General features: G+C 43.6%; 1 protein-coding gene across 1 annotated transcript; it reads left to right on the plus strand.

Moving 5' to 3' along the window:
• The first annotated feature begins 551 nt into the window (after positions 1-551).
• Positions 552-16,413, plus strand: slc7a15 (solute carrier family 7 (cationic amino acid transporter, y+ system), member 15). Its single transcript, NM_001011161.1, is given in 7 exon segments — positions 552-1,327; positions 4,046-4,179; positions 5,652-5,781; positions 7,730-7,854; positions 9,660-9,747; positions 12,605-12,848; positions 13,730-16,413. Coding segments are annotated over 6 exon segments (1,455 nt in total). The 5' UTR covers positions 552-580; the 3' UTR covers positions 12,836-12,848; positions 13,730-16,413.
• Positions 16,414-23,536: the final 7,123 nt, after the last annotated feature.

Genomic DNA, 23,536 nt, shown 5'->3' on the forward strand with positions numbered 1-23,536 from the left:
AAGGAACCTATGTGCTGTGTAACCCTGAGGATTCATGTTAGTGGCCTGATGAAAACAGAAAGCAATATACAGTGTAATCAGAATGATTTCATTACCTTAAGAAAAAGAGTCCGTCCAGGAGTGGGTGGGGCAGAATAGGGGAGTGGCCATGGAGGACTAGGGGCATGCCTTTGAATAGAAGGAACATTTTTTTTGTTGGGGCCTCCATTTTGCCTGTAATCCAGGGGACCAAGGTGACCAGTGGACTAATAATTGGTGCTAATTGGGGGTCAAGGAAGCTTCTGGCTTGCCCTAGGCTGACTCTAGAAAGATTAAAGGGACAGCAAAGATATTTGGAACTGAATCCCGGATCTCTGTGAAATCACAGCACTCATTGAAACACACATTTAGATATCTTGAAGATCTGTGATAGATCATTAACTACTGCTATATCAAGTTGGAAAGCTAATTTGTTCTTTGTATGCGTGTCTGTAATAATTAACCTTGGAGTGAATTGAATGAGGTAGAAGAGAAAAGTCCATGAGTTCTTGTTTCATTAAATGGTCTGGATCAGACAGATACAATCCTCTGAGGCTTCACGATGGAGAATAAGAAAGAAACGGACAGCCAGCCCTTGAGTGATGGAACTTCTAGGAAAGAGTCAGAAAATGTATGTTTAAAGCGCGAGTTGGGGCTGCCCAGTGCTGTGTCACTGATCGCTGGCACCATGATTGGCTCAGGAATCTTCATGTCTCCCCAGTGGGTCCTTTACCATATGGGAAGCCCAGGGGCCAGTCTGTTGATCTGGGCTTCATGTGGATTGCTGGCCATGTTGGGGGCATTATCCTATGCTGAGTTGGGAACGGTCATTAAAGAGTCTGGAGGGGAATACATTTATATTTTACGGAACAGTGGACCTCTGCTGGCTTTTCTCCTTGCCTACACCTCTGTCATTGTGGTAAGACCAGCTGGTATTGCCGGAATCTCCCTAAGCTTTGCAGAGTACGTTGTGGCTTCTTTTTATCCAGACTGCCCGTCGCCAACTGTGGCTGTCAAATTCACGGCTGCTGCATGTATCCTAGTCTTGGGCATCATCAACTGTCTCAATGTCAAGCTGTCCACCTCCATTATGAACATATTCACCACTGCCAAACTGTTGGTGTTGCTTCTTATAATAGTGGGGGGCATGGTATTACTGGCCAAGGGCCACACTCAGGGCCTGCAGAATGCCTTTGACAACACAGCTACAGGTTTTGGCCCTGTAGGAGTGGCTTTTTACCAAGGACTCTGGTCTTATGATGGTTGGAACAACCTGAACTATGTCACAGAGGAGCTGAAGAAACCTGAGGTCAGTGGGTTCTTGCACTGCTATAGTGATTGCAGTGAAACAAAGTCTAAATGGATCGCCCCATATCTAGAAAGTGAATTGTCATTGGCGGTACATAATTTGAGACTGTACCACCTGATTTAGGACAGTTGGAGGCAGTGTATGAATTATACAGCAAGGGGCTGTGGTGGTGGAACCTGCAGGGTCTACTGTATGGTAGTTATGCCACTGGTTGGTTGCTATGCACCGTGTGGCCTAAACTAAACTATGTACAGTTGTAGAAATCCAAAAAATAGGAAAAAAGCTTCAGCAGGTTTACTGCAAAACATTAAGGGGCATATTTATTATGCTGTGTAAAACTAATTCGCCGAAAAAATGGAGTAAAAAGCTGTGTAAAATAAATGGAAAAGATCGCCATCTGAACGCCGGATATTACGCCGTTATTTTCCATAAGTTCCGGTGGAAGAAAAAACGCGTAAAACAATTACGCCGATTTTACGCCGTTTTTACGCCATTTTTAAACGGCGAAGCCTGGCGATGTGTGGCGAATTTTCTCGCCGTTTTTTACACAGCATAATAAATATGCCCCTTATTGTGTGTTACCACTACCCACAATAAATGTTTTGCAGTAAACCTACTGAAGCTTTTTTCCTATTTTTTGGACTTCGACAATTGTATTTGGTTGCAGCACAGAGCAACTAGGAGCTAAAGCTTTTTTTTTGCAAGTATTTTATACAAAGTTCACCAAACATTTTTTATTTTTGTAAAGTATGTACAGGGACAAACATATTTATTACAGGCAGGAGGCTACCAATAGAAGGCTTTACATGGGAGAGTCTATAACTATATATTTATATGTGTCAGCTGGTCTCTTTTTGGGGAGGCCAAACCTTTTTAAATCATACTTATTCCCCCCCCTTCCTCTTCAGGTGGGACATATATCATGTCAGCCAGCCTGCACTGAGTTAATGTCAATATAGTGCTGTAATGGTAGGATACAGTTTTCCTTTGGGAGCCGCTTCCCATGCAGTGGGCTAATGAATACACAGGCCTGTATGAATGGCACTACAGGGTCAAGCCAATACCGTGCCGGGGTTGCTGCCAATATTCCAATAGATGCCAGTCTCAGCAACATGGAACCGCTGTGCGGAGCATAATTAGTGAGGCTACAAACCACTCGGTCATCAGTTTAACCCCTTCTTATTGCTGAGGCAGCATGAAAAGCAATATCAGTAAAATAATTGGCCCCAAGGGGGCCCCCGGCAGTGGATGTACTATGGAGCTATAGCACTTTCTTTTGCTGCATTGCAACCCTCAGTACATGTTAAAGCAGTAAAACACGACAAATGAATTATAAATACTAGTGGAATCCAGAGAATGTGTTTGCGAAGAATCTAAACATTCCATAGGAATGTGCCATGCAATTTTCTTGGAATTTGGACATTTTAATACATAAGCCTTTATTTGTAGTTTGCATTTAATAAAGCTGGATACAACTGCCTCAGTGCAGTAACTCGTAGCAGCCAACTAGGGCCCCTTTTTACAAGAGTCCGGTGTGGAATGTTATAAGTATTATATAAGCTTATGGTGGTAACAAATAATAGATATGGGTTCGTCCATGGCTGGCACCCACTGGGAGATCTTCTGGAGCTCTGGCGGCCATGTTCATTCTTTCTGTCAATGATGCTTATAGTATAGTACATGAAGTATAACTGCAACCATGATTTTATCCACCCCACCACTCTATTTCTCTATAACCAATAATGTATATGGAAAAAAATACCTAAACAGTAAATTCAACTAAATTGAAGGTGGCCATACACGGGCCAATTCTAGCTGCCAATATTGGTCCCTTAGCCCAATTCGGCAGCTTATCCCCGTGTATGGGCACTAACGACAGGCCTGCCAGACCTACATCTGGCCTAAAATCGGGCAGATCTCGATTGGGCAAGTTTAAAAATTGGGGGGACCGCATCAGCTATCGCCTATACCCGTCAATCTTAATCGATCGTTTGGCCCCAGGGCCAAACAACCGAATTAGCCCGATATCGCACACCGGTAGGCAAGCGGATCTTAGCGTGTATGGCCACCGTAATGATACTTATATAAAAGGGATTATGTCATGATTTTTATGGTGTAGTTAGCTTTAATATTGGAGTGTAGGCAGCCATCTTGGTGCATTATGCCTGATACTGAGCTTTCAGAAGGAGCCAGCACTACACATTAGAACTGCTTTCATATAAGCTATTGTTTCTTCCACTCAGTGTAACTGAAGGACACATTACTTGGCTGAGCTGGACTTGGATTTTTACTATTGAGTGCTACTCTTATATCCAACTTGCAGCGCAGCAGTAAAGTGTGACTGAAGTTTATCAGAGCACAAGTCACATGGCCAAGGGAACCAGGGAAACTAAGAATATCTAGTCCCAAGTCAAATTTAAAAAAAAAAAAAACTGTTTGCTCTTTCAAAAAAAAGATTTCAAAGTGCTATTACCTTGTGCATTTTGTAAAAGACATATTTTTCCATGACAGAATCCCTTCAGAATCACTGGGAGTCTTATACCCCCCTTTTCCCTTTACATTGTAAATTCTATTGAGCAGGGCCCTCTGTAACATTCAGTATATATATGTCTCATGTATACATCCCCCCCTTGTACTGTGCTATGGAATATATTGGTGCATTATGAATATGTATTCATTATAAGAATTGCTAAATCTGCATTGTGACCTCTTTTCCAGGTTAATCTCCCCCGAGCTGTAATGATTGCCATCCCGCTGGTCACCTGTGTGTACCTGCTGGTCAACGTCAGCTATTTTGTAGCTATGACGCCCAGAGAACTTCTCTCTTCAGACGCTGTCGCTATCAGCTGGGGGTCAGTAAACTTGTGTTGTTGAAAAGCATATAGTGATCCTTGCCAGGCACCATAGCGAGTGGGCTGCACTGTTGGGCTGGTGCTTCTCAGGGAGGGAATAGTGCAATGGCCATTATCTGTTTATACTATGGACTTCCATAGTGGTCATTTTTGAGTGGGTGCTCTACAGATGACACAACAGAGAGGGCATTTTTACCCAACTCGTTGAGGCACTTCTAATGAATGGGGCACAACCGCACTTAATGGCATAGCTGCCAGTATAATACACGTATGTGCTGCTTCTCTTACCATGATCTTGCCATGCCATGTGTTGCCAGTAAACACGTCACGCAACATAGATGAAAAAGAATACTGTATTTGTGAAATTCTATGGATAGTACTCTTATGCTGGCACCATGATTCTGCACATTCCCCAGTTACAAACAGGCCCGGACTGGCAATCTGTGGGTTCAGGCAATGCCAGAGGAGCTGCTGTAAGATGCCATAGACACTCACTATTTACTGGGCCTGTGGTGGGCTGTTTGGGCCTCTGTGTACCTACCAGAACCAATTTTACCATTTGTTTGAATTTCCATGCATTGCTACACAAAGCCGAATGCTGAGTGGTGGATACTGCCCTTGTTAGTTTAAGTTGAACTCTACCAAAACACAACCTTGCAATAAACATTAAAAAGAATATATGCAGCCTTTGTTATGATTTTAATGTAATAATATGGTTTGGAACAGTTCCCTTAGCCCCGCCCCCTGTTCCCCTGCTGATCTGGCTGACTACTTTGTGACTCAAATAAAATGTAACAGTAGTCGCCTGCCCTCAGCCTGCCTTCAGCCTGCATCCTCCCAATCCCACAATTCCCTGCATGTGATGTCAATAAGGAAAGGAACATCACAGTGCAACGCATTGTGGGTTATGTAGTTCCTGCATGCTGTCTTTAAGCTGTGGAGAAGTTGTTACAATTCGTAGCATTAATGTTTTAGTCCCTCCTCCTCTGCCAGGTTTTGAAATGATGTAGAAAGAGAATAAATGTTTTGCAGCTGGATTTCAGCTTATACAAATAATATTTATACACTTTTTGAAGGAACAGATTACAGTGATATATATTTGGGGTTCCTGTGTTGTGTGGGGCTCTTTAACCAATTTTGGTTCCGAAGCCGGAGTTCCCCTTTGATAAATACGCTCTTGTACATAAGTCATGTTGATTACACGTGCATTACATAAATCTGACGTTGCCTAAAAGAAGAATTTTCCTGATCTAATCCCTTGCACAGGAGGCGGATAATAAGAACAAGCACGGTATGAGCTGCTCAGCTATGTACTGGTCTGGTTATATAAATGTGATGGAGAATTAACATAGCCATCATTATATCACTACATTTGTGGATAAGAGGTTCAGAAAGGGAAACTTAACCCTTCCTGCCAGTTGTTGTCAGTGCCATGTACCCCAAGTGAGCATTGAATAACCTTTTTTTTGCAGGGTGAAGCTGCTCGGCACTTGGACATGGATTATATCCCTGGGTGTCGCCCTCTCTACGTTCGGCTCTGCCAATGGAACCTTCTTTACTGGGGGCCGTTTGTGCTACGTGGCAGCGAGAGAAGGGCATTTGGTAAGAAAATGATCACATGACCTATGTAAGGCCCATTTATATAATAATACAGCCATAGCCAACCAGATTAGTCTTATTTAAAGTACCACTCTATACCACTATATTGTTAGAGATTGTCATTTGGTGCATTGAACAATGTTATGTAGTGATGAGCGAATCTGTCCTGTTTTGCTTCGCCATTAAATTTGCAAAACGGCAAGAAAATTCCCGAAATTGCGAAAACTTTGCGAAATGCATTTGTCACGCAATTTTTTGCTGCCCGCGTCTTTTTTGTTGCCCGCATCTTTTTTTGTCGCTGCGGCTATTTTTTTGTCACCCGCAGTTTTTTGACACGACTGCGCCCAATTTGCTGCGCGATCAAAAGAAAATTCCGTGCGACGAATTTTCACGGAGGTTTCTTAAAACAATTCGCCAATGGCGAAATGCCGAAATTTGCTGCGAATTCATGCCTGCCGAAAAAATTCGCTCATCACTAATGGTATATATATATATATACTGTATATATATATATATATATATGTATAAATAGGACACTCGCAGTTATGAATTTAAGGAAGGAATGCATCAGTACCACATCTTCCTCATCTTTTATGCTATGTATCTGGAACAGGGTTTTCCTGCTGGAGACTTGAGTCTTCCCTAGAATAACATTTTTATGTAGAGACTATCCCTTACATTTCTCTCTGCCAGAACCATTTTCCACACCCTAACCCTGAAGCATGCTGAGAGAAGGACAATATGAGCCTTTGATAATTTCATTGCCAAACTTATAGATCCTGGTATGGGGCCACTGAATGAGTACTTTGCCTTCTGCTACTCTTATTCCTATGTGATCACTTAAGAACTGGATGTTTAAAATTATCCAACATTTCTGGTGCATTTACAGCGACATTCCTTAATCCCGTGTTAGGCCAGCCATATATAGCTGGACCTGTCGAAGCAATCAGATCTGATTGGCCAAGCCCTTAAGGTGGCCATACACGGGCTGATTGTAGCTGCCGATATTGGTCCCTTGGACCAATTTGGCGGCTTATCGGCCCCTGTAGGGCCAGAAACGAGGGGCCTGCCCGACCGATATCTGGCCTGAAATTCAATCGGGCAGGTTAAAAGATTTAGTCGGATCAGGGACCGCATCGGCTCGTTGATGCGGTCCCAGAACCGACAGTGCCATTGCCGCCGTTAGAATTCGATCGTTTGGCCCCACGGCGGATCTTGACGTGTATGGGCACCTTTAGTCTGATGATAAGATTATATGGTGCATCTACTGCTGGGAGCAGACTTTATACACCTCCCAGCATGATCAATATGTGACTGAGCCCAAATCATATACTGATATACCATACTGTATAAGGCAGCCTTTAGGATCCCATTATACAGATCTCTCGTAGGAAGCAATACAACGGATGAAGCAATACAGAACTGACTAATCAATATATAGCACAGGGCTGTCCGACTGGAGGCCTGTGGGCCTAATGTAGCCCTCCAAAGGCTTTTTATGGCCCCCACTCTGCTCAGAGGCTCCATATACTTCAGTGTATGATATAAAATTTTAATTGCATCTGGCCCCCCCCAACATATAACTGGCCCACTACTTGTAATACGTTGGACAGCGCTGGTCTAGCCAATGTCTATGCAATGCTGAGATCAGTACATGTATATGGGTTTAGAAACAATGGCACAACTAGTGTATGTCTGCTCCATATGATCCAGCTGGATGGTCTGGTCCCTAGGAAAAGTTATTTTTCAGGAATTTTGTCCCCTACCCACCAAGTAGCAAAAGCTTTAAAATGGCCGGTGTGATTTTGCTCTTATACAGATGTTTATGTGTGTAGCTATACTAACTCTCCTTGAGTTTTATATGACAATAGTGAGTATTGCTGTAACATATCTCTGTCACCCCATAGGCTGTACATTCCAGATAAACACCAGTCTTCCTTCTCTGTTCCAGCCAGACATCTTGTCGATGGCCAACGTGAAACGCCTCACGCCTTCCCCCGCCCTTATATTCACCACCGCCATCTCTTTAATCATGATCATACCTTCAGACTTCAGCAGTATTGTGAATTTTTTCAGGTAATTAGAGGCTTGTGTGTGTATAAGCATAGGATATGGAGTCTCCCTCCAGTAACACATGGGGGGGTGAGTAAAGCTGAGAGGGCTCTGGGGGGGGGGGGGAATCTTGCTACTCAGCCACTTCCTGTTGCCTTAAAAGTCACTTCTTCCTGTTGGATTTTTGTCAGCTCATCTATCAGCCAAAGCCTTACTACACACACACATAGTTTTGTGCAAATATATATGGTCATGTTTTTCTTACATTCCCTGCCTTTGTGTGTTAACCCCTTAATGGCCAACATCTGCAGCTAGGATTGCGTTTATAAAGGTAATTTCCTATGTACAAACGAGCCTATTGATGCTTAAAGGAAAACTAAACCTCCAAACAAAAATATACAGCATAAAACAGCTCATTCATGAAACGCTGTTTCATCTAAATAAACTATTTTCATGGAAATATAATTTTTTAGTAGTATGTGCTATTGGGTAATCCTAAATAGAAAATTTAATAGGGGCCCACTCACACTATCCTGTATATATAGAATATAAATGTCCCACTATCCTGTATATATAGAATATAAATGGCACACTATCCTGTATATATAGAATATAAATGTCCCACTATACTGTATATATAGAATATAAATGTCACATTATACTGTATATATAGAATGTAAATGTCACACTATACTGTATATATAGAATATAAATGTCACACTATCCTGTATATATAGAATATAAATGTCCCACTATCCTGTATATATAGAATATAAATGTCCCACTATCCTGTATATATAGAATATAAATGTCCCACTATACTGTATATATAGAATATAAATGTCACATTATACTGTATATATAGAATGTAAATGTCACACTATACTGTATATATAGAATATAAATGTCACACTATCCTGTATATATAGAATATAAATGTCCCACTATCCTGTATATATAGAATATAAATGTCCCACTATACTGTATATATAGAATATAAATGGCACACTATCCTGTATATATAGAATATAAATGGCACATTATACTGTATATATAGAATGTAAATGTCACAATATACTGTATATATAGAATATAAATGGCACACTATACTGTATATATAGAATATAAATGGCACATTATACTGTATATATAGAATGTAAATGTCACAATATACTGTATATATAGAATGTAAATGTCACACTATACTGTATATATAGAATATAAATGGCACACTATCCTGTATATATAGAATATAAATGGCACATTATACTGTATATATAGAATGTAAATGTCACAATATACTGTATATATAGAATATAAATGGCACACTATACTGTATATATAGAATATAAATGGCACATTATACTGTATATATAGAATGTAAATGTCACAATATACTGTATATATCGAATAATCAGACCTGTAGCATCAGCTGCTATGACAGACCAGCCTAATTTTCTGCTTGATAATGTGTGACGACCCCTAAGCTTAGCTTTCCAAGATGGGGGAGCTCCTGTGACAACTGTAAAGACCTGGATCATCGCTGCTATTGAAATGCTGAAACTTTAGGCTGGTGTATAAGCTCAGTATATAAATATGGCATTTTTAGCCATATTCATTTTTAGGGTTTAGTTCTCCTTTAATCACAGAATGACACATGAACAGATTGCTGGAAGGTCCAAATCCATAAACGGGACCATCAGTAATGTGGGCAGGTTAAGCTCAATCCCAGTTGCCCTAGGCACCCTGGCTGGATGCATTGACTCAATTAAAATATGTTTACAGGAATGATGAATTTCACTAAAAGAGATATTTATATTTCCTTGTAGTTTCACGGCCTGGCTGTTCTACGGTATAACCATAGCTGGGCTCCTGTACATGAAGATCAAGAAACCGGACCTTCCGCGGCCATATAAGGTGAATATTCCGGCTTTTCCCTACTGACATGGGACAGGAAGAGAAAGACACAGAGGAATTTCAGTGCATAGTTAGCTAATCTCCCCTCATCTCCTTACATTTCCAGCACTGACACTTAGTAAGGGCCGGAATGTTATCTGCTGAAGTAAATGGCGTGTTATTGGCGATTAATAACCCCAACGCAATGTATTTTCCAAACTATTTCTACTCTAGTGGGGTTTAAAGAGGAACAGTTTGGCTGGGAGAATCCTGGGCTGGGGGAATATTGTCTGAAACCCGGACTGTTACTGGGCTGTTACTGTACTATTTATCAGTTATATAAAGTATTCAGATCAGGGATGAGCGAAACTGTCCGGCCGGATGGCGGGAATTGTAGTGTCCGACTTCAGATCTACCCCTATACCAGAAACTCTCTGGATCTGCCCCCAGCATGCTTAAAGGAGAATGCAAGTCAAAATGTAAAAAGCATAGTGCCCAATAGTCCTCCTATTGTTTTGTAAAAACGCCACACTTTTGGCTCACCTAATCACATATTTACTCAGTCACACTTACTCACATTTTCTAGAACAGGCAGCCATCTCTAAAAAGGTATTCTCCCTTCCTTTCCCTCCTTGCTTCATACTGCACATGTGTTTCATTCCCTCCCCCCCTCCCCTCTGCCAGATCCGCTTCTGATTGGCTGGTGGGCATGTGTAGCTCAGAACAGGAGACAGGATCAAGTTACACACATGCTCAGAGAATAGGAAGGCTGCCGCTGGCACCTACAGGAAGGGGAGAGAAATTTCAGTGATGTCACTGTAGGCTTCACACTGCTGTAGGCTGCCAGCACCATATCTCAGAGAAGCAAGCAGGGATCTGGGAATTTATATATGCAGTAAGTACTTAAAAAGAATGCCTTTAGACTTACTTTTAATTTATATTAACCTTTCATTGTCCTTTAATTAAACCCAGCCACTTTCTATATCTGAATCTGCCCCCGACACCCCACCCCAGTACTATGTTCCAGCCATTTTTTAGATTTGTCCTGAACCTTAACTCTTTTGGCGAGGTCGCCACCTTAAGTTGGGTATATGGCCCATCAACAAGCCGATGATTTACCCCATGCGACGGGAAAATCAAACCAGCCCAACCAGGATCTGGCCAATTTTAGGACAGACATCGGCAGACCCATTGGGGGTACCTATACACAGGCAGATAACTGAAATCTGCCTGTGGCCACCTTTACTTAGTTGCAGTAATAGATAGTAAGATACTATAAGGCAACTCTGACCCCCATAGCTTTAGTGCAGATTCACTTGTTAGGGATGCCATGGGGTTTAACATTGCCCAACTGATATCTGCCCATTTTGCAGCCACATATTCGAGTAGGCCCATTGTCAGGCCCCATACATAGGCCAATTAGATGCCAACTTGGCCAGAGAGGCCTGTCGCAGTATTTGTTTCTACCAGTTAATGTTTGGGGCAGTATGGCCTGTATTCACATTTCTGCTTGTATGATAACCATCTGCCTCCTTCCATTTCAAGTCTGCAGAATAATGGCAGCACAAAGGCTGATTTATTGCCAAAGAAGTGGGTTTCTTTCTCACACTGGCACATTCATGTTTGGGCAGGGAAAGTGAGTTACTGCCCTGAGCGGATCCCAGCCTCGCACTCAGGAAGCAACAGGGTTTGATAAAATCTTCACCATTTCTGAGCTGAGTGGGAGACACAAGAATGAAAAACAGAAGGGCCCCACGGCGGCTCCAGCAGCTGAACTCACAAACTCTTTTATTCACATCAGCTCCATGTAACTGAAACTCTCTTTCCATCGGGCCCACTGGGTCCGGGCACACACTAAGTGCCACAAACCAGCCACTATTCCACTGGCCGAGCCTCGCTAATGAGTAGATTATAAATTTACTGGCAATATGGTTTCCAGCTGATTTATGGTTCCCCCAGCCCCTTTAGGACCCATTCCCAATCCATAGAGTTTTTGCCCCCCACCAGCCCAATCCACATCATCTTCCAGTTACTGCCTCACCCCTTCGCTCGTATAGCAGCTATCTTAGCAAAGACCTTGCTAGCTTTGACCCTGTACTGGTGAAATGCCTGCCAGGGTGCTGACCCTTGATGATGGTACCTCTTGGCTCAACCAACTGTGGGAACCCTAGAATTACCTTCACGGTCAGGGTCAATTGTGCACAATTCAGCAGATGAGCAAAAATATGTTTTGGATGCTAGTCCAGATGAATAGAATTGATAAGCACAAAATCTGTGTCCATTTTAAGCACAATTGTGTTTGGGAATGACCCGTTTCGTTCCTGGAGCAATCACAGCCCCCTTGAGCAACACTAAGGGACAACCTTGTGCTAGAACCTAACCCCCAACCGTTTTTATCCATGAGGCACATTAAAATGTAAAAAGAGTTGGGGAGCAACACAAATATGAAAAATGATTCTGGGAGATGCCAAATAAGGGCTGTGATTGGTTATTTGGTGGCCCCTATGTGGACTAGCAGCCTACAGGACAGTCTGTTTGTCAGTAACACCTGTTTTTATGCAGCCAAAACTTGCAAGGAATTCAAAAATAAGCAGATCCTTTGAGGCCACTGGGAGCAACATCCACGAGGGTTGGTGAGCAACATGTTGTTTGTGAGCCACTGGTTGAGGGTCACTGTGCTAGAACCTCCAATACTATGGGGACTCCCTGTCCCGTGCTGCCATCTAGTGAATGGAATAATTAATTACCAGAAACCTCATTCCTCCTTTTTGGCTCATTTTTTATCACCTAAAACACTGGGGAGCAGCACAGGCACCATTATCAACCATTTATGATAAGGATATAATATGTCCTGTTTGTTCTTTCCTTATCCTCACAGGTTCCCATTGTGATCCCGATCATTGTGCAGATTGCATCAGTGTACCTGGTGCTGGCGCCCATCATTGGAAGCCCCCAGCTGGAATACCTGTATGTAGTGCTCTTTATTCTCAGTGGGCTCATTGTCTACATTCCCGTGGTCCATTACAAGTGGTCTCCCAAATGTTTCCGATCAGTTACTCTCCAGCTCCAGCTTCTGCTTCAGGTTGCACCGACAAATAAAAATGACTGAGCTGATGCCATGGGTATGTATCTGTGCTATTGGGCTCACCGGAGCAATTTTAGCCCACCTCTCACAACTGCGCTTCAGGGCTGGGGGATATATGCCCTAAAACATTGGGTTGTGATATGGCCATGAACCTGTGAACGTGACTCCATTCTGTTTGTGTTTCACATTTTTTTATCATATGCCCTTAAATCACTGGTTCCCAAACCTGCCCTTAGCCCCCCAAGACTGTATGGTTTCTGGATTCCTCTTTAGAATTGCATTGTTTTTCCATATGACTTTCTCTCCTGGTCAGACCCATACCAATGTCATCAGAGGACATTGCTCTACAGTTACTCTATGCTGCCAGTGATGCATGTACAGTTGGAATACTATGATGGTTCAATGGACATAGAATAGTTACAGTGCTGTTAGCTCTGTATTAAAGGAACTAACCCCCAAACAATGTAGGTCTCTATAAAAATATATTGCATAAACAGCTCATATATAAAACCCTGCTTCATCTAAATAAACCAAATAAATATATTTTTAGCAGTATGTGCCATTGGGTAATCCTAAATAGCACACAGTTCATCACTAAATGGCGGCTTAAGGGAAAAGATGTAGAAGGGCAATATTTACTGATATATATATTCCAGTTTGGTGAGATTCTTTAATAGGCCATTTAATAAGATATAAGCTATAAGTATTCATTCTGTACAGTTTTTCTTTAATGGGCCCATGTGGTCCACTCTGCCCAAATGTCTAACCTGTTCAATTGATATCTGGCCAAGGCATATCTAGACCTATCAAGTTCCTTAAATGTTCTATAATGAATGCACTTGTACTGTATATTGGAGGTGTTCCATTAAGATCATGATATCTTTATCTTTATGATATCTGCTTACCCTTTCTTTTCAGACCATGACTCCTGGTGTCAGAGGGATGTTTGTACCAGTGGCATCTCTTCCATGTAACGAAAATGAAATTGTGCCCCTCTTGAGAAGGGAAGTGGCATCGTCTGAAAGCAGACAGATTTCATGAAAATATCATCATTGATCCCATGGAGTTATATATATATTGCTCAATGCCAGGCTGGGGCCCCACCAGTGAAACCGATGCCAATGCTCCACGGCCGGAGAGAAGAAATAAGCTGAATTTATGAAACACACAAAGGCTTGCTTTATGTGGCTTCCTATTGGCTGCCTGGCTCGCACTGGAGGTTGAGACTGACAGATCCAATTGCACTGATGCTGACACTCAGAACCAATGAGCAGGGACCCTCAGCATGGACGCCCAATTTAGAATGGGAGCAGTGAGCATGAAAATGAAATGTAACTTTTAATTGCAGAGTATGTTTTAAAAATATATATTATACATTAGGCAAAAAAAAAATCTGGAGCAAAATTTGGAAGAAATTTATACTGATCAGTTGCAGATTTTGATAGCAAAAAAGTTATATTTTTAAGTGAAACTGTTGTGCTCCCTTATCTATGAGCAGACCCTGATTGGCAATCTGGATATCCTGGCAAAAGCCACAGACCAACATTCCTAGTTTGGCCAGTTTGGCCATTGGGGTGCCCAAGTGCACAATGAATATCAGCCCGAGTCATGCAACCCTTCTACCAGTCCTTGTGTTAATTAGCCACTAGGAGGCACTGTTTCATTACAGTCTATGGATACCATCTATTCAACCTGCCCCCCCAAGCAAACAATAACCTGATTGGCCAAAGAGCTGGATGATCTTCACTGGTCCTTGGATAGTCAGATCTCACCGCTTTCTCCTTTTTCTTTTTTTTCCATTTCATTTACGTTAGTTGTAAAAAAAAAGATATTTATTGCCACATTTATATTGCCATATACAGCAGACTGGCCAAAAGGAGTGTGCAGGGGTCTGTATTGTTACTTCCTGGAATGGAGGGGCATGAACCTATTGTAGCTGACCAGGCGCCAGTTTGGTGAAGGGCACATGGGGAGCAAAAGGGTGCCAGCTTAATATGTAGCCATGGCCACTAACAGCAGCTCGCTGACTAAATACATTGGCTTGTGTCATTCTGTCTGGCTGCCACCCAGAGGGAACAGCAGGGGGCGCTCCAGTAACAAATGAAATTAGCACAACTATTCTTCTATTACATTCTATACAGTAGGGTAAAAAAAATCTAGATAATCAGAATAACAGATGTAGCTCTGTGCATTGGGGGAAAGTTCTTCTCAGATACATATTGGGTATCTATAAAACCATTTAGAATCCCATAAAGAACCAGTCTTCATCTATTCTATTCTGCTATAGGACCAGGGTCAAAATATTATTCCTCTTCATTGGCCAGTACAGGAGGCACTTGGCTGAACCTGGTCAATGTGAATCTATATATATATAATATAGGAGGATATACCAGTGTGTGCCCCATAATCAGTCTTTTACCTTACAAGTACAACATACCAGGAGGGTGGGGGGTACACCACCTTGGCACTGAAGGTTCCACAAGTCCTGCTGACCCGGTGGAGCCCAGGTGACTGGAAACCCTTTCCAAGTTGCCATATTGCTTTGTCTTTGGGCTTATAAAAATTCTTTACTCTAGGACCCAGATGCTTCTAGTTACATGGCGGATAGAGTATATAAATCAGTCTATTGCCAGACCATTACTCAAACCGACAGTTAGTATGAAGCCCTGTGATGGGCACGCTGGGATATTAATGCATTTCTTGTTAAGGAACAACGGGTTATTGGGCTTCCATAGCCTCTGAGGAGCAGAACCAGCGCTTTCAGGGTCGGAGGACTCAGCCTACTCCTCTGTTTGAAGTCCTGTAGAGGATCCTTTTCTCTCTGCCCGGCCATTCATGTTATTAGCTGCTCCCAAGGAGCCGGCTTTCCGGCTAAACAAGAGAAATTGTATCCTACTTATCATCTCTTCCCACCTGCTGTCCCAAGTGGCCCTGCAAAAAACTGACCCAGTCTTTCAAGAGATGAAACAGGGTGCTTTAGCCAGACATAAAGGAGCTTTGTCCTGATGTGGCCCCTGTGCCATATTTTTCCCTGCTCCCATGTTTCCCCTGGGTCAGGCACAGACTGGGATTCACAATTGGCCCTGGTATTTCAAGTAGACAGAGCCCCCCCCAGCCCAATAAATAGTGACTGTCTATGGCATCTTACAGCAGCCCCTCTGGCATTTGCCAGAACCCAGAGATTGCCAGTCTGGGCCTTCCCTGGGCCAATACCTGTGCCATACAGTAATCTCCAAAAAAGCTCTGTACTGTGCACCTCTGTGCACAAGGGATGCCTGGGAGCAAGGGAGAAGATGGTGGGGTATACTCCATAGGAAAGAAACCCCATGACGTATGCTGGGGGTGGGGGGGGATCTATTAAATTACCTTGTGAATCCCATTGGGGACATGTCAGTGTAATGTGCCTGATCAGCATATGTCAATCAATGTCACATGACAAGAACAGCCCAATTCTAAGAAGGGACGGTGATGTAATTTATAGCAAATTCACAATAAAAGTGGGCAAGGTGCAGGTTAAAGGGGCCATACACTATATCTGACCAATCATGGATGATATACACGTATTCCATTGTAATAATCCAATTAAAATTGCGGAAAGTGAATTGGGCTGCTTCCTCATCTAACTTTGTACCATATTTATTTCAGAGCAGGCTAACACCGTGCCTTTATACAGTACATGTTATAAAACTACTGTGGGTTTCTTTGCTCTGCTATTCAATGTTTCTTATAGGAACTCTATAAGGTTTTTACTGCAATAATGTGCTGGAGGTTTGATATCCCATTCCCCAAATGAATGAATTACCTATACAACACAAGACATAGCAATGGCGCCCCCTTAGCCAAACAGGTGGCAAGTAGAACTGCAAGTGGCAACCTTTTTTTTTTTGGATGTAAAATAATGTTTGAGCAAAACATTCCCATAACTGACAGACCCAGAATCTAGAACTGATCTCTCATGACTCCTGCGGGGGCCAACTCATCTCTGTGGGGGCTTGTTTCCTGCACTCATATTCTACATTTCTATTCTGGGATCCACAGCCATCCATATACGACTGAAATAGATGTGCATATTTAAGAAAGGGAAACCCCACTGAGCAGAACAAACATAAGCACAGTCCCTTAGAAAGATGATGATGGCAGGACTGCCCAGGAAACCTGCTGCCTATTGTGTGCTGGGCTTTGCATTGACTCTGCAGAGTGGGAATAACAATAAGAGGCTGGAGAGTCCCAACGGCAGAGGAAGGAAGGAATAAACTGCCCCAGTGTTTTGGCTGCGGTGCTGCTGCCATAACAATAAAAGACATAAGTGCCAGGAAAAGCCAATAGGAAATGCACTGGTGCCTTTTGGCTTGTTAGGGCATGTCCTTTAGTAATATTTATTATTCTTTTTCATTTATGCACAGAGATGATACATAATGCAATTTGGCCTCTGGCCCGGTGAGCTTACATTCCATGATGTTGCTTTGATGAGGAATGATGAGGTATTGCTATGTGAAGTCACTATGGGAGTTTGCCTATGGCAAGACTGAATCTTGGTGCCCAGAGCAGTTGCCCCTATTACTAACCCCCATACAATCCTGCCCGAAACCATTCCCTGTAGCAAAGCCCCTGTGTTGATAAAACCCTCTTCCGTTCAGAGAAGCAAAAAAAAAATAATAATAATGCAATAAAATAATAATTCTCTGCACGTGTGATGTCAATAAACCCATTGTGGGTTATGTAGTTCCTGCATGCTGTCTGTAAGCTGTTGAGAAGTTGTACAATATGTAACATCAATGTTTTAGTCCCTCCTCCCCTGCCAGGATTTCAAATGATGCAGAAAGAGGAGAACTGTTTTGCAGCTGGATTTCAGCATAAAAAAATGGTATTTATTCATACTTATTGAAGGAACAGTTACAGTGATAGGGATATTAGGGGTTTCTGTGAAATGACCAACAACAAACACAAGATGGCGACATAACCCAAATATCTTTCTATCTTTTTTTATTTTGAACATGTTTTTGGGTCACAGATGCCCAGTCTGGACAGGCAGATCAATATCTAGGGCAATGCAGATTTTATTTTCGGATCAATATGCCGGATTTAATGAAAGGGCTGCGGTTTGCTGCTTAGCTGGCACATTAGCATGTCAAAGGCTTGTCGGCCCAGCACAGGAACAGGGCACAGGCTGAGGCATCACAGTGCTACTGGCTTTGCATATCAAAGGGGCCTGTTATCTGCTGCCATAGGGCTTGCACTTATATCTGGATACACAAGCCTGGGATGGACTGACAGGGCTGATTGTGTAGCAATACATGTCAATACACGGCCACACCCTGTGCCAGGAAGCTGATCCTCTTACCATTGCCCCCAATATAACAGGCGCTACCATCACCCCTTTACATTAGATGGCACAATACATAAAGTTGTCCCAAAGGGACAATGATTGCAGAAAAAGAGGTGCCCCACAAGGGTGTTAGCGCATTACTGGGCCCCAGCGTAAAATCACCCACCTGATAGACATCTGCCCAATTTTCAGCCACGTATAAGTCGGCAGGCCAGTTGGAGGGGCCCATACATGGGCAGATAAGCTGCCAGTTCAGTCCCTTCAGACCGAGTTGGAAGCTTATTTACTTGTTTATGGGCCCTTCCAACTGCTCTGCCTGACAGGCCATACACGGCCATCCTAAATCTGCCCGCATATAGCCACGTTTATTGTAGCTGGCAGTTACAGATGTACCGTGTATCCTGTATGGGGCTGATAGTAGAACTAATTGCAGCTGGTAGATGAACTGATAGTAGAACTAATTGTAGATGACAGTTAAACATATGCTGTATATCCTATATGGGTCTGAGAGTTGAACTAATTGTAGCTGGCAGTTGCAGATGAACTGTATATCCTATATGGGGCTGATAATAGAACTAATTGCAGTTGGCAGTTGCAGATGAACAGTGTGTCCTATAACATGGGGCTGATAGTTGAACTTATTGTAGCTGACAGTTGCAGATGTGCTGTGTATCTTAGATGGGACTGATAGTAGAACTAATTGTAGCTGGCAGTTGCAGATGAACTGTGTATCCTGTATGGAGCTGATAGTAGAACTAATTGTGGATAACAGTTACACATATACTATGTATCCCTGCAATACCCTGTGCCTCACCTCTCACAACTCTGGTCTTGCCCATTCCCACACCTTGTGTCTCAACCCTTTCTCCTTGTAGAGTGTAAGCTCTTTTGGGCAGGGCCCTCTTCCCCTCTTGTATCGGTTATTGGTTGCTTTATATGTTACTCTGTATGTCTCCTTGTAGATTGTAAGCTCTTTTGGGCAGGGCTCTCTTCACCTCTTGTATCGGTTATTGATTGCTTTATATGTTACTCTGTGTGTCTCCTTGTAGATTGTAACACCAATCAACTTCAAAGATAAAGTCAATTAATTTATAACAAACCAAGGAAAATCAAAAAAGAAAAAATGTAAAAATAAAATGAATGGCTAAATCAATACATCTATGAATAGGAAATTTACCAAATGAAAAGGTGAGGTCCGGGTGTACAGACCCCGGACCTGACGCATGTGTTATAAGCCAAACGAAAGTCAAATGAAATCAATTTAGCAATCAGGATTCACTCACCCGGATCCCAAAGTGGTTCGGGTGCTCAAAGCCCCGAACCCGCAGCCAAGGGAGTAGTTCCAATAGTCGACAAGAAAACGAGGTTCCAAGCACTCCGAACCTTCTAAGTTTAAAACATCATCTTTATTGATCCATCAAGACACAGAAGTGTCTTGATGGATCAATAAAGATGATGTTTTAAACTTAGAAGGTTCGGAGTGCTTGGAACCTCGTTTTCTTGTCGACTATTGGAACTACTTCCTTGTAGATTGTAAGCTCTTTTGGGCAGGGCTCTCTTCCCCTCTTGTATTGGTTATTGGTTGCTTTATATGTTACTCTGTATGTCTCCTTGTAGAGTGTAAGCTCTTTTGGGCAGGGCTCTCTTCCCCTCTTGTATTGGTTATTGATTGCTTTATATGTTACTCTGTATGTCTCCTTGTAGAGTGTAAGCTCTTTTGGGCAGGGCTCTCTTCACCTCTTGTATCGGTTATTGGTTGCTTTATATGTTACTCTGTATGTCTCCTTGTAGATTGTAAGCTCTTTTGGGCAGGGCTCTCTTCCCCTCTTGTATCGGTTATTGGTTGCTTTATATGTTACTCTGTATGTCTCCTTGTAGAGTGTAAGCTCTTTTGGGCAGGGCTCTCTTCACCTCTTGTATCGGTTATTGATTGCTTTATATGTTACTCTGTATGTCTCCTTGTAGATTGTAAGCTCTTTTGGGCAGGGCTCTCTTCACCTCTTGTATCGGTTATTGATTGCTTTATATGTTACTCTGTATGTCTCCTTGTAGATTGTAAGCTCTTTTGGGCAGGGCTCTCTTCACCTCTTGTATCGGTTATTGGTTGCTTTATATGTTACTCTGTATGTCTCCTTGTAGATTGTAAGCTCTTTTGGGCAGGGCTCTCTTCCCCTCTTGTATCGGTTATTGGTTGCTTTATATGTTACTCTGTATGTCTCCTTGTAGAGTGTAAGCTCTTTTGGGCAGGGCTCTCTTCACCTCTTGTATCGGTTATTGGTTGCTTTATATGTTACTCTGTATGTCTCCTTGTAGATTGTAAGCTCTTTTGGGCAGGGCTCTCTTCACCTCTTGTATCGGTTATTGGTTGCTTTATATGTTACTCTGTATGTCTCCTTGTAGATTGTAAGCTCTTTTGGGCAGGGTTCTCTTCACCTCCTGTATCGGTTATTGATTGCTTTATATGTTACTCTGTATGTCTCCTTGTAGATTGTAAGCTCTTTTGGGCAGGGTTCTCTTCACCTCTTGTATCGGTTATTGGTTGCTTTATATGTTACTCTGTATGTCCAATGTATGAAACCCACTTATTGTACAGCGCTGCGGGATATGTTGGCACTTTATAAATAAATGTTAATAATAATAATCCTATATGAGGCTGATAGTAGAACTAATTGTAGCTGACAGTTGCAGATGAATTGTGTATCCTATATGGGACTGCTAGTCGAACTAATTGTGGAAGATAGCTGCAGATGAACTATGTATCCTATATGGGGTTAATAGTTGAACTGATTGTAGCTGGCAGTTGCAGATATACTGTGTATCCTATATGAGGCTGATAGTAGAACTAATTGTAGCTGAGAGTTGTATCTTATGCATCCCTTACTTCCTGTCCAGAGGGATAAAATCACATGGGCCCAGGAAGTAAGCAGAGCAAAGGTACCCGCCTCCTGCAATATAACAGAAACATGACATTATTTATTGAAATTATTAGCTATAAACCACATTTTAGCTTCACTGGACTCATCAGGTTTGGGGTGGATTCCTGCATTGCCCTTTTTGTTCTATCTGCTCAAACTACCTAACATAGATTGTAAGCTCTTGGTTACGAGGACCCCCTAGTGCCCAAAGCGTTTCCTGTGCAGCTTTGGATAGGGCTTATCAGCGCCATATAAGGATACAGGGATTAACCCCCTCCTGCATGGCGGCTACAGAACTCTGAGGCCCCCCTTATGCACACAAAGGCCTTCCTTTCCTGTTTATGGGCTGTCTGTATCCCTGCTGCAGCCCCCCCCCCCCCGCCCCACTACAGAGGATGTTGTTGTATAGAGAATAAATAGCATTGTCCCAGGGCCCCGCACTGACTTATGTTTTTGGCTCAGTTCCATAGTGAAATACCCAGTACTCCTAGCTCCTTACTCTGCCCAGGGAACAACACAGACTGATCAATCTGGGGGCCGCCGTGGCCCCCCGTGCTAGTGGGAATCGCTCAGCAACAGCAGAACAGGAAAAGGGAAGGGGGGGGGGGGTGCAGCGGCTGAGCCCAAAATAACTGACACTGTAACATTCATGCAGTTGCACTGGGGGGGGGGGCGGTCATGCAGGGGTCATTCTGCAACTAGAACTACAGCTCCCAGCATGCACAGTTCAGTTACACAGAGATATAAGAGATGCAGGATAATGAATGGGCCACAGCCAAAATCACTTTAACCTCTGGCTCTGCTGCTGTTGCTGAACTACCAATCCCAGCGTGCACTGAATGAGATCTCTGCTAAATATGCATTTAATGAAATCCCATTTTTAATGAGACCCCAGATGAGATTTTTTTTCTGAGAAAAAAAACCGGCCTTCCTATATTTTTATCATTTTTCCATTTTAATAACATTGAGATCAAGCATCATTTTTACCCCTACCCCCCCCCCCCCATAAAATCCATTTTATATCAATATACTGAATGTGCTGACTGGCCCTGCTATATCTCTGGGGGGGCCCTGCTATATCTCTGGGGGCCCCGCTATATCTCTGGGGGCCCTGCTATATCTCTGGGGGCCTGCTATATCTCTGGGGGTCCCGCTATATCTCTGGGGGCCCCTCTATATCTCTGGGGGCCCCGCTTTATCTCTGGGGGCCCTGCTATATCTCTGGGGGTCAGCTATATCTCTGGGGGCCAGCTATATCTCTGGGGGCCCCGCTATATCTCTGGGGGCCCTGCTATATCTCTGGGGGCCAGCTATATCTCTGGGGTCCTGCTATATCTCTGGGGGCCCCTCTATATCTCTGGGGGCCCCGCTTTATCTCTGGGGGCCCTGCTATATCTCTGGGGGCCCTGCTATATCTCTGGGGGGCCCTCTATATCTCTGGGGGCCCCGCTTTATCTCTGGGGGCCCTGCTATATCTCTGGGGGCCCTGCTATATCTCTGGGGGCCTGCTATATCTCTGGGGGTCCCGCTATATCTCTGGGGGCCCCGCTATATCTCTGGGGGTCCTGCTATATCATTGGGGGCCTGCTACATCTCTGGGGGCCCCGCTATATCTCTGGGGGCCCTGCTATATCTCTGGGGGCCCTGCTATATCTCTGGGGGTCCCGCTATATCTCTGGGGGCCCTGCTATATCTCTGGGGGCCCTGCTATATCTCTGGGGGCCTGCTATATCTCTGGGGGCCCCGCTATATCTCTGGGGGTCCTGCTATATCATTGGGGGCCTGCTACATCTCTGGGGGCCTGCTATATCTCTGGGGGCCCCGCTATATCTCTGGGGGCCCGCTATATCATTGGGGGCCTGCTACATCTCTGGGGGTCCTGCTATATCATTGGGGGCCTGCTACATCTCTGGGGGCCCGCTATATCTCTGGGGGCCCCGCTATATCTCTGGGGGCCCTGCTATATCATTGGGGGCCTGCTATATCTCTGGGGGCCCCGCTATATCTCTGGGGGTCCTGCTATATCATTGGGGTCCTGCTATATCTCTGGGGGTCCTGCTATATCATTGGGGGCCCGCTATATCTCTGGGGGCCCCGCTATATCTCTGGGGGCCCGCTATATCATTGGGGGCCTGCTACATCTCTAGGGGCCCGCTATATCTCTGGGGGCCCCGCTATATCATTGGGGGCCTGCTACATCTCTGGGGGTCCTGCTATATCATTGGGGGCCAGCTATATCTCTGGGGGCCCGCTATATCTCTGGGACCCCACAGCAGTTGCAGGGTCTCCTTCCTTTAGGGTCACACCCCCTCTCCATTTAGACTGTAAGCTCTTTCGGTCCTTTATCATCACTGATAGCGTTTATTACAGCACAAACTCTGACATAGTATATCGCTAACACGCTGCTAAACTGAGTAGAGCTACTAAAGGGCAAGTTAATACTTTAGGGGGCTCTTCCCCATTCCCCCCACATAACAGCTGAAC

This window comes from Xenopus tropicalis, chromosome 5, assembly GCF_000004195.4.
Source record: "Xenopus tropicalis strain Nigerian chromosome 5, UCB_Xtro_10.0, whole genome shotgun sequence".
NCBI lineage: Eukaryota > Metazoa > Chordata > Amphibia > Anura > Pipidae > Xenopus > Xenopus tropicalis.